This window comes from Psammomys obesus, unplaced genomic scaffold, assembly GCF_907164565.1.
Source record: "Psammomys obesus unplaced genomic scaffold, mPsaObe1.curated_primary_1811, whole genome shotgun sequence".
Lineage (NCBI taxonomy): Eukaryota > Metazoa > Chordata > Mammalia > Rodentia > Muridae > Psammomys > Psammomys obesus.
The window spans coordinates 1,851,511-1,864,289 of record NW_026596166.1 but is presented as its reverse complement, the minus strand read 5'-3'; the positions used below and the strand labels follow the sequence as shown (position 1 = coordinate 1,864,289).

Genomic DNA, 12,779 nt, shown 5'->3' with positions numbered 1-12,779 from the left:
TGTGTGTGTGTGTGTGTGTGTGTGTGTGTGTGTGTGTGTGTGTGTGTATGTGTGTGTGTGTGTGTGTGTGTGTATGTGTGTGTGTGTGTGTGTGTGTGTGTGTTCCTGTGCATTTGTTCGTGTGTGAGACTGTGTGTATGTTAATGGGATACAACCTAGGGCCTCATGTGTGCCAAGCAAATGCTCTATCAAAGAGCTGCATTTCAGCTCTTTTAAAAGTTTTTATTTTGAGACAGGATCACGTACATTACTTAGTTTGGCTTTGAACTCCCACTGTGGCCCAGTTTACCTTTGAACTTGCAAACTTCTTTCTTCAGCTTTCCCAGTAGTGGGGACCTCAGACCTGTGTCACCAGACCTGGCTTGCTGTTGTTTTAAAGTTGATTAACCTTTTTAATGCTGTGGTGTTGCTGTGTTAGATTTGCTTATTTTAGATTTTATGTGTCTGAGTGTTTGCCTGCATGTTTGTGTGTGCATCACTTACCTGTCTGGTGCCCCTGGGGGTAGGAAGAGGGGGTCATAACCCCTAGGGTTACAGATGGGTGTGAACCACCATGAGGGTGCTGGGAACCAAACCTGGGTCCTCTGCCCAAGTATTCTTAATCATTGAGCCATCTTTCCAGCCCCTTCACTCTGTTTTTAAAAAGTATGTCTTGGCAGTTGCTTACAGATCTTTACTGTTACGCCTGCCTGCTTTTGTGAGTTCTAACTCTGAAGCGTGACTTTTTCTTTCTCTACTTTCTCTCTGTTTCCTGGATAACAACCAGAATCCCAAGCACGTGTGAGCTCAAGCTCTGAGCTTCCTCACCGTTTTCTCTGACTCGCCCTTCCCTTCACAGACATTTGCAGACCTTCATGGCTGGCTAATTCAAAGGCTCCCTCCGCCCAGCGGCTGCCAGGATTTTACAGCTTGTGTGGCTTTTCTCTCAAACCCTAATACAGTGTTCTTCCATTTTCCTTCTGAAGAAAAACCAACCAACCAAATAAATAAAATTATGTCTTAAATTCCTTCATTCTTTTATGAATTCTACTTTCCTAGGCTTGACTCTTTGGAGGAAGAGATTATTTCAAAAGGAGTTAAGCTTGTGATTGTGGACTCCATTGCTTCTGTGGTCAGAAAGGAGTTTGATCCGCAGCTTCAAGGCAACATCAAAGAAAGGAACAAGTTCTTGGCCAAGGAGGCATCCTTATTGAAGTACCTGGCTGAGGAATTTTCCATCCCAGTAAGTGTCCCCCTTCCTCTTTGTCTCTTAAGGTCACGACCTTACAGTGTCAAGCAATAAATTATTTAGTGAAGACTATTAAACAGGTGACCTTGTAGAGTTTGGTTGCTTTAGCAAATAACTTTGGTTTCATAAGTTACTCTGTCTGCTGAGATTATTTTCCCTTTATAACTTGACACCGGGGCAGACTTAAGTGTTTTTGACAGCTCCCATCATCACTTTCCCTATTCCTTCTCATTGTTAATTCGTTCTGTATGTTTTGTATCACATCTGTCATGCTGAGATTACTCGTGGAGTTGCCTGGGTCTATTCCTGTGAACTTTCTTTGCAGCAACCATGTGTCTTGTAGATTTTATAAATTAAATCTTTTAGGCTTTGTTCATATGTTACTGGGTCCAGTGCTTTTTTGGTTTGCTTCCAATGGGCAAGAGGTCAACCATTAATAGAAATGAGAAAACCTTACAAGAGCTGTTAGAGAGGTTTTCCGCCGTGGGCATTGTGGTCAGGAAATCCGAGGGGAGATTGTCAGGGTTGGTGGGGCACAGCATAGCAATGCATATTAAGCTACGCCCCACCCGCCTACCTGTAGGAGTGCTGTGCTTGTTCCCCTGCCTCGGGAGCACTGAGTATTGTGAGGCTTTGCTTTTATTTTCTCCAGACAGTCCTGCTGTCAAGCCCTGACTGTCCTCCCCGAGGACTTTCCTTTCTTGCCTTCATGCTGGGGTTACTGGTGTGGGTTACCACACACCCTGCCAGGCTTTTCAGTTTTAGCCATGTCCCACCTAGACAAGGAAATTCCTTAAACTGAGATAACATTTGCTTGAGACTTTATAATTTTTACTTGTTAGGGAGAAATGAAAATGTTGGGTCTTTGGGGCTGGAGAGATGGCTCAGAGGTTAAGAGCACTGGCTGTTCTTCCAAAGATCCTGAGTTCAATTCCTACCCCACATGGTGGCTCATAACCAACTATAGTGAGATCTGTTGCTCTCTTGTGGTGTGCAGGCATACATAAGGCAGAACACTGTCTACATGATAAATGAATAAATCTTAAAAATTTCTAAAAAAGTATCTTGGGTTTTTGTATCATAAAGAATATATACAAATTATGTGAGCCACCACGGACCCTTTCATTTATGAAGCTAAGCAAGAAGTTGGAAAAAGTGTCCCACACATACATGCTGCATATTTTAATGGCTCTAAAATTTATAGTTTGGATTAAAATAAGCTTATTACAAAGTTTATCTTGAGAATTGTCATCTTTTAAACTTTATGCTTGCTTAAAATGATATATTTGAATTTATATCGTTCCTGGTGAAGTAGAATAGAAAAATTTAAAGAATAGTTTAAAGAGCTACTAATTGAATGGAAATTTAAGATTATTTGCATACTTCTTTTTATTAATTTATACTGTTACTTTACCGAAGCCTGTTTAAAATGTGAAAATTAGTTTTTTTTAAAAGGTGTTTTTTTTTTTTAAATAGTTATAGGTGGATGCTTTGCAATTTACTAAGATAATATATCTTTCTGAGTAAGAAAAAAGAAACTTTTCTCTGCTTTTAGTAGAGCTCCGTGAAACAGCATGCACTCAAGGTCTGCACCCTGAAGAACATGACCGTGACTGTGAGCTGGTGTATTAGCCATCAATTGTCAGTCTCTAACCTAGATGCTTCTCCGTAGTCTTAGTAGCCAAGGTTTGCAGTGAAGAGGTGAACACGCCTTTAATCCTAGGAGGCAGAGGCTGGCCGATCTCTTGAGTTCAAGGCAGGCCTCGTCTTCACAGGGAATTTCAAGCCACCCAAAGCTATACAGTGAGACTCTTGTTAAAAAAAAAAAAAAAAAAAAACTAAATAAAAGAGGAAACTTAGAAATTTAATAGTTTTTTTTTAAATTACTTGAAGGCACTGACTCCCCTCTCCCACTATTTAAGGAATTGTTATTAGGGCAAGAATTTTATAATCTAATTATGTTTTCTTGCTCAGTTATTACAGTAGCTCTGTATAGCCAAGCTCTTTAACATTAAAATAATTTACAAACTAGTGTTTGCTGGACCTGGCATTTGTTCCCTACATAGATTCAAAGTTTCCTTTTCTTTTAAAATTTGTTTTATATTTTGCATTTTTTCATAATATTTAAAATTTTCAATGTTCAGATATTTTTCTTCTTTGAAGCATGATTTTTTTTTTTTTTTTTTTTTTTTTTGTGGTCCCTGATCAAATTTAGTCATTCGAAACCCGAGTAGTGCTGTTTACTGCCTTCTGCACAGCCTTTTTTCGCTTGCTGTGGGTGTAGTGTGGCTGTGGCATCATCGGCCTTTGAGTGGAGAGGCTCTGGATGCTCAAGAGTGTGGCGGAGTTCTCCAGCCCGCTGTTTGGGAACAAGATCAGGAACCTCTCACTGCTTCCATGTTGGCATCTGCACCCCCTTTGAGAGCAAAAGCACATACAGGGTGATAGACTGTTTCCTCTTTTTCAAGCCATGCACCCTACACTTGCTGATACTCCCTTGAACCTTCATTGCTATTTCAGTGTTGTTACTCCAGAAAGATGATGAAACAGATGTAATCCTTCATAACTAATGATACTTATGACATCAGCAGGTATACTACATTTGAAATCAACACAATGCTGTACAAATATTTATGCTAATTTAATGTTATAGATGATAACTTGCTAGGTTTATATGTTTATAATATGCCTATATTAACCTGTGTTACAGCTTCTTTTGACTTTAACATACTTGTCACAGTTAATGTGATGACTCAGGTTTTCTCTTGTCTTGTGAGCCACTAGCAAACCTTTTGTTGGGGCAGGGTGACATCATTTGGGCCTCTTGTGGACATGGATGTGCTTATATTTTAATTCTGTCATGGCTCTTGTCTACATTAGTCACTGACCATCAAAGAGGCTCTAAGTGACATCACTTTCCTGGAAGCACATATATTATTATGGCATGGAGGAGCTGAATTATAAAATTAAACATTCTCTGGAGAGAATTTTATAGAGTTGAATACATTAAGACTGTGGTTTGAGAAACACAGTTGCAGAAGTCTGGTGGAATCTTTTCTTCTGAGCTTTGGGGAGCTTAGGCACATGCTGCTGTGGGGTGGAACTTTTGTCTTTAAAGCATGTTCGTGCTAGTAGTGGAAGAAGCAGTAGATCCTGAAACTGTTTGGTAGAAATAATATGAGAGAAGTTTAGATGTTGCTTTCTAAAGTCAGGGGCAGTGTGGTTGTATTGCCTGTTCACTGCCCATTCTGTTTACCATCTACAAAGCAATAATGTCACACTGTGAGTTGTAGATCACATTAAGATAATAGGACCTTCTTGGGGAAAGTAATTGTTAGAAAGGTTACAGTAGGTGCCCCTCTTCTTTTATAGAGATACTGTTTTTTTTTTCTCACCTACACTTGTTAAAATCCTGATCATACTTTATCATCAGCGCTAATAAAATATTACAAAAATAAAATTCATTAAAATAATTAAGATTTTGGTAATTACAAAATTCTCATATTGTGCTTCTGACTTGTGACATAGATTTTTGTACCTGCTTTTGCCTGTTCTGCCTTTTTAAGAATGTTCAGAGCTTTTAGGAGAGTTTCATGAAGTTGCTCTATGAGATAGAAGTCATAAGATCATTGATGTAGTCAAACAGTGAAGTCAGAGCCCATACTGTATATGATTATCGTGTGACTTCTCTGGAATTCAGGTCTTCTGGGTTCAGCCTGGCCATTCATACAAGTCACTGAGAGCAAACACCTCTGACTCCAGCTTGAGGAGGGCTCTGTGTATCGTTTTGTTTGCTTACACTGGAGGCCACGCTCTCCCAGCCTATCCATTTTCTGTCTACAGACCTTAAACTCAACTGTGTAGTCAGCCTTTCATCAGCTAATGAAATCCTAGAAAACTTGTCTTTCTTTTCTGTAGCTCTTTCTGATGTGAGAAATTTTCTGATGTCAGGAACTAGAAATAGTCCAGGTTAATGATTGACAAGGTAGCATTGGTGTGTCTGAAGGGTGGTTGGTATAGTGTGCGTTGCTGGGATGAATGAGGTAGCCCAGGAGCACACTCACTGTGAGGAAAGGGTTAACTCAGCTGGCTCAGGTTGCTCAAATCTAGCTCATTTCCAGAAAAGACCTTCCTTTGGGCCTGGCTCTTGCCTGGGTCCTGGGAGAAGAACTCTGAGGCCTGGGAATATTCCACCTAGTAAGTATTTTTGTATGCCTGAGGCTTGAGGCACCAGGTGCCAGTTTGATCACAGTTTATGCAAACAGTATGGTTTGTGGTGAGCATTGATTTTGCTCAGGGGACTGAAGTCTAATTAGCCGAGGTCCTTTAAGTGGGCACTGCATACCTCCTGACTGACCCCTGAGAAGAATCTGGACACTGAGGGTTGAGCCAGCTTTCCTGATTAAAAACAATTTGCACATGTTCTGAGTCATGGCTGAGACATTAAGCACATCCTTGCAGCTCCACTGGGAGCTTCTCCTAGTTTCCCTGTACTTTGTCGGGCGTTTCTCTGCTGATTCTGTCTGTCTCTGTTTCTTAAAAGTCATAACTGAGGGAAGGGAAGGGAAAGAAATGGGAAAGAGAAGGAGCCTTAGCTGTAACATCTGTTTTGAGCTTATGTTTTTAAAACTATTTTTATTATTGTATATTGACAGTTTATAATCTTATGTATTGATGGGATCCAAAGTGATGTTACAAACAGTGTTAATGTTTATTGCTTAAGATTGGCAAGATTTAGCTAATAGTGTTCCAACAAGAGTAATTCATTAACGTTGATGATTGTATTATGATGTACTAAGTAAGATGGTAGGAGGAGCTAGGGGAAGAGAACTCGCTATTCTCACTGCAGCTTTACGATGAATCTGAAATTATTGCAAAGTAAATGGTTTTTAAAATGAGGCAAGGCAGAAGATTGCCTTTGCCTTAGTTAGCCGGCAAACTCATAAAGATAGCGTACTAGTTGGGTCTAGAGAAGGGGATGTGCATCTGAGGTACTGGCTCTCCTCCCTTTGGCCATCTGGCTCTTCAGATACTATCTGATACCTCATTATTTTTGACTGTCTTCCCCATCTTTCAATCCTCCTGGTTCCATCTTCATAATAAACTTAGCGTCTGGTCCTTCCGCCACCCCAGCCCTGCCTCCCGTGGCCCTGGTGGGGTACAGCATTGGTTTGGGGTTTAGATGTTAGTTTGGCTGATACCCTGCTCTTGATCAAATTAAGACCCGAGGAAGTGTGTACCCTGGTCCTGACTCTTGGTTCTCCTGTTTTAGAATAGGTGTGATATTTGACTTCTCTGGGTATGAGAATTAAATAAGGATGTCTATAATGTTCTTGACACAATATGTGGTACATTCTGGGAAGGGCAGCCTTTAATTATTAGTTTTGGCAGCTTTCTCAATCCAGATGATTTGAGTATCTTGTATTCTAATGTTTTTACAGTCTAAGAACAACTAGGACAAATTATGCTCTATTCTCCATGTCCCCTTCCTTTTTTTTTTTTTTTTTTTTTTTTAATAGCTGAAGTCTCTTCTACCCCATAACCTCTAGATCTTTGGATCTAAGACTTTCTTCCTCTTTCCCTTTTTAATTCCACCCTTAGTGATTGTGTCCTCTATGCTAGGCACAGTAAGGTCATAAAGATGAATGAAGCATAGCCTCTGCCCTTAAGGCTTCTGTAAATAAATTAACTGCAGAGACAAATCACTCTGTGGTATAATGGAGGATAATGTGAGTTTTTTGTCTACTGTTCTTTTTCTGTTTCCAGCTGATGTGTAAATAGTGTGGCACCTCCACTTTTGTCATTTGGGCTACAGATTACACAGAGAAGAATAATGGGAGAGCCTAGACCTTCACTTTCCAGTTAAACTCCCTTTCATGTCTAACCCTGACCTGTACTGTCTTTCTTATCCAGAGAAAGAAGATGCTCTTTTGGAGATAGATACTTGTTAAACTGATGAACACAGTGCAATTTAACGTTTTGTCATAGAGAAGAGGTTAGAAATGAAAGCAAGTGGCAGCCCTGGCGGTCAGCGTTGCCTTACGCTTGTTGCCCAGTCTCCTGTGTGCTGTTTGTTTTCTAACTGGTTCTGCTTTCCATTGTGGTACAAATGTTCGGAACTTCTATTTGGAACTGAAATGGTTTATTTGCCTTACTGTATGTCTGTGTCTGAGCCCTCCAGTTATATCATACAGCCCCTGAAAACAGGACTGTGCTTTCTCGAAAAGTGTCTCCTGTCTAGTAGGTATCTGATACATATTTGTAGGATATTTTATACTTTTTAATTACACAACCTCTGAAATGCATATTTAATTGAATGCGTATAAATTTCTCTGCTGTTTGAAGGGACAACACTCAGGCATTGCTTCTAAAGTGTGCAAACCCACCTGGAAATTAGGGCATGTTCTCTCCATGCTTCTCTTGTACAGTTGAACCTAGAGGCTGGCTGATGATTGGAAAGCTCTGTGCCTCTAATTCTCTGAGCTGCTCAAAGTCCTGTGAGATATTGCTAGCTGCGATTTTATATAAAAAGCCATACAGTAAGAATTCGGCATAAGTACTGTGACACAGAATGCTACTGTAACGCCTTATTTAGAAATTTGACTCCTAAAACATGGGTGACAAAACAAAGGCAAGTGGGACTATATCAAACTAAAAACCTTCTGCACAGCAAGTGAAATAGTCATCAGTGAGATAAAAAGCAAACTATGGAATGGGGAAGCATTTGGAAATCATGTATCTGTCAGAGCTAATATCCATAATATATAAAGAAATCCTAAAACTCAGTGGCAAATCCTGGACAACAACAAAAAAGCAAACTGATTACAGTCTGGACTAAGGACTTGAATAGATAATCCTCAAAAGATGTGCATAGCCCAGTGTCGGTGGCACACGCTTGCCATCCCAGCACCTGAGAGGCTAACGCAGGAAGACTGGGAGTTTAAGGCCGGTCTCAGCAGGATGAAGATCTTAAAGTGTTATCTGTACTTTCCTGTTCATTGTAGCATCATCTCCAAAAGCCGAGCCATGGAAGCAATTTAAATGTTCATTCACATTCACACATGAATGGATAAAGAAAAATCAGTATATACATGCAATGGAATGTTACCAACCTTAAAAAGAAATCCTACAATTTATGTAAGGATGCTATACTAGCTTAAGTAAGCCAAGTGGCAAACACATACAACGTGATTCCATGTATGTCTGGAATCTGAAAGAGTCAAACTCATAGAAACTGAAAGGTGATTGCCAGGACCTGAGGGATTGGAGGACAGGGAGGTATTGGTTAAAGGGTACAACTTCCAGATACTAGAAATGAGTCAGCCTTGGAGATGTGTATATACCACGCTGTCTGAATTAACAACATTGTCTTGTATACTTTAAGTTTGCTAAGGGGTCCATCTTATGTTCTTGACATCTTTTTTTTTTTAAGACTTATTTATTATGTTTACAATGTTCTGCCTTGCATGTACAGCATACCAGCAGAGGCACCAGATCTCATTATAGATGGTTGGGAGCCACCATGTGGTTGCTGGGAATTGAACTCAGGACCTCTGGAAGAACAGCCAGTGCTCCTAACCGCTGAGCCATCTCTCCAGCCCCATCCATCTTATGTTCTTATCACATACACAGCACATAGTGAGGGTAAATTTTGGAGCTAACACATGTACTGAGTACGATAATCGTGGAAATAGTTTCATGAAAATACATATTAGTTAGCGTGGTTTAAAAGTTTTCTGTAAGCACAACTTAGAGCACAACTTTAAAATAGAGCGTATCAAAAGCTACCTCATTCTCATTGGAACAATTTCTTTGTTCCTCCTTTGCCCACTGTTATTAAATGTGTGTGTGTATGCAGTGTATGCACTTCCATGTATAGGTGCGCACAGCAGTGTGTGTGCACAGAGGCCAGAGGAAGCTGTGAGCTCTCTTGTATCTCTCTCTGCCTCACTCCCTTGAGACAGTCTCTAACTCACCCTATAGCTGGGCTGGCTGGCCAGCAAACCCCAGCAATTCCTTTGTTCCCTCTCTGACGGTGAAGTGGGGTTACTGGCAAGTGTGTGGCCATGCCCTGCTTGTATGTGGGTCCTGGGGATTTTAACTCAGGGCATCATATTGCGTAGCAAGAGCTCTTACCTGCTGAGCCATCTTCCCAACCTTAACTTGCATTTATTTATTTTTGCTAGGAGTTGAACCCAGGATATTGTACGTGCTAATAAGCTAGTACCTCACCACTGAGCTACCTCCCTGGCTCCTGCTCTGTGCTTTTCTTTGATAGTGAGAGAGATAATCTTTTTTTATTTTTATTTTTATTTTTTTTAAATTTTATTTTTCTTTTTAGTTACATTTTGTTAACTCTATGTCCCAGCTGTATCCCGCTCCCTCATTCCCTCCCCAACCCCACACTCTGTCCCTGGTCTCCTCCCTGCCCCTTTCCAAGTCCACTGATAGGGGAGGACCTCCTCCCCTTTCATCTGACCCTGTTTTATCAGGTATCTTCAGGGCTGGCTGCAGAGTCCTCCTCTGTGGCCTAACAGACTGCTCCTCCCCTGGCGGGGGGGGGGGGTCAAACAGCCTGCCCTTGAGATCCTGTTAGAAATAGTCCGTGTTCCCCTTACTTTGGAAAACTACTTGGTTACTGAGCTACCACAGGCCACATCTGAGCAGAAGTTCTAGGTTATATCCATAGATGGTCCTTGGTTGAGTGTCAGTCTCAGAAAAGACCCTGTGCCCAGATATATTTGGTCCTTGTAGAGCTCCTATCCTTTCCATATCATACTAACTTCCCTTCTTTCATATGATTCTCTGCACTCTGCCGAGGGTTTGGTTATGAGTCTTAGTGTCTGCTTTGAAACACTGCTAGGTAGAATCTTTCAGATGCCTTTTGTGGTAGACTCCTGTCATAAGTTCAATGCACATCCCATTTGTCTTTCTAAATGAGGATTAATCACCTTCGCCTGTGTCCACTTTCTTGATTATCTTCTTTAGGTGTGTAGATTTCATTATGTTTATCATATCTTGTAGGTCTATATAAGCGAGTATATACCAAGTTTGTCTTTCTCCTTCTGGGATACTTCACTCAGAATGATCTTTTCTAGATCCCACCACTTGCCTGCAAATTTCATGATTTCCTCCTTTTTGATTGCTGAGTAGTATTCCATTGTGTAAAAATACCACAATTTCTGTATCCATTCCTCCGTTGATGGACATCTGGGTTGTTTCCAACTTCTGGCTATTACAAATAAACCTGCTACGAACATGGTTGAACAAATGTCCTTGTTGTGTACTTGAGCAAATTTTGGGTATATACCTAGGAGTGGTATAGCTGGGTCTTGAGGTAGCACTACTCCTAGTTGTCTGAGAAAGCGCCAGATTGACTTCCAAAGTGGTTGTACCAGTTTACATTCCCACCAGCAATGGAGGAGGGTTCCCTTTTCTCCACAACCTCTCCAGCATGTGCTATCACTTGAGTTTTTCGTCTTGGCCATTCTGATGGGTGTAAGGTGAAATCTCAGGGTGGTTTTGATTTGCATTTCCCTAATGGCTAATGAGGTTGAGCATTTCTTTAAGTGTTTCTCTGCCATTCGATGTTCCTCTTTCGAGAATTCTCTGTTTAGCTCTGTTCCCCATTTTTTAAGTGGATTACTTGGTTTGTTGCTTTTCTGCTTCTTTAGTTCTTTATATATACTGGATATTAGCCCTCTGTCAGATAAAGGGTTGGTGAAGATTCTTTCCCAATCTGTGGGCTGTCTATTTGTTTTGATGACAGTGTCTTTTGCTTTACAGAAGCTTTTCAGTTTCATGAGATCCCATTTATTGATTGTTGCTCTTAGAGCCTGTGCTGTTGGTGTTCAGAAGCCCTCTTGTATACCAAAGACAAAAAGGCTGAGAAAGAAATTAGGGAAACAACACCCTTCACAATAGCCACTAATAACATAAAGTACCTTGGTGTGACTCTAACCAAGCAAGTGAAAGACCTGTTTGAGAAAAACTTCAAGTCTTTGAAGAAAGAAATTGAAGAGGATCTCAGAAGATGGAAAGATCTCCCGTGCTCGTGGATTGGTAGGATTAACATTGTGAAAATGGCCATCCTGCCAAAAGCAATCTACAGATTCAATGCAATTCCCATCAAAATACCAACTCAATTCTTTACAGACCTTGAAAAAAAGATTCTCAGCTTCATATGGAGAAACAAAACACCCAGAATCTCCAAAACGATCCTGTACAACAACAGATCATCTGGAGGTATCTCCATTCCCGATCTCAAGCTGTACTACAGGGCAACAGTAATAAAAACTGCATGGTATTGGCATAGAAACAGAAAGGAGGATCAATGGAACTGCATAGAAGACCCAGAAATAAACCCACACACCTATGAATACTCAATATTTGACAAAGAAGCCAAATCTATTCAATGGAAAAAAGACAGCATCTTCAACAAATGGTGCTGGACCAACTGGATGTCTACATGCAGAAAAATGAAAATAGATCCATATTTATCACCCTGCACAAAACTAAAGTCCAAGTGGATCAAGGACCTCAACATAAAACCAGATACTCTAAATCAGTTGGAAAAAAAAGTGGGAAACAGCCTAGAACTCATTGGCACAGGAGACAACTTCCTGAACAGAGAGAGATAATCTTAACAATTTCATATTTCCTTATTTTCATTTTGATTCTCTCAGTATTGATTCACTGTCTATTGGGAAAGGTTATATTGGGTTTTAGGCATTCTTAAAATGGAAAAGACAAATGTGTATACTAACTTAAATCTTGTGACAAATGTGTTGCCTTAAAATAATTTCTAAAGGACTGGAGAGATGACTCAGAGGTTAAGAACACTGGCTGCTCTTTCAGAGGTCATGAGTTCAATTCCCAGCAACCACAAGAAGGCTCACAACCATCTATAATGAGATCTGGTGCCCTCTTCTGGCGTGCAGGTGTACATGCAGGCAGAACATTGTATACATAATACATAAAAAAAAAAAAAAAACGTAAAAAAAACCCTAAATACTTTGACTTTAAGCCTCCTTTAGAGAACTCCTGAAATCTAGATGGCCTCCTAACATTCTGTTTTGAGGTTTCATGAAACCCTGTATATGCTGTGAGTCTACAGAAGTCACTTCACTTTCATGGTGTTGTCAGATGTAGCCAATACAATGGCTTATTTATGAATTTAACTCAAGGCTCCTAGGGACTTAAAACAGAAGGTAATTTTATAGGCATCATGTCTCAAAGATTTTTTTGTACATATATGCTGTATATGCGAGGAAGGGATAGTTATAACCTGAACTGGATAAGTGATGTCCATAGTATAGGGATAAAAGGATAGCATTATGTGCGTGTGTGTGTGTGTGTGTGTGTGTGTGAGAGAGAGAGAGAGAGAGAGAGAGAGAGAGAGAGAGAGAGGAGTTTTCTTTTTACCAGTGTGAGTATGCATATGCACGTGTGTACTTGTTCATGAATGTGAATGTGTATATGTGTATATGTGAGAGTATAAACACTGTGTGTGTGTGTGTGTGTGTGTGTGTGTGTGTGTGTGTGTGTGTGT

At 40.4% G+C, this 12,779-nt stretch overlaps 1 protein-coding gene across 1 annotated transcript in view; it reads left to right on the top strand.

The window, feature by feature from the left end:
* The window catches only part of Rad51b (RAD51 paralog B), a 397,421-nt gene that overhangs the window by 31,502 nt on the left and 353,140 nt on the right, over positions 1–12,779 (top strand). The window contains exon 8 of the mRNA XM_055595504.1: positions 1,039–1,226. Coding sequence (XP_055451479.1) covers positions 1,039–1,226 — 188 coding nt within the window. The remainder of the gene's footprint in view (positions 1–1,038; positions 1,227–12,779) is intronic.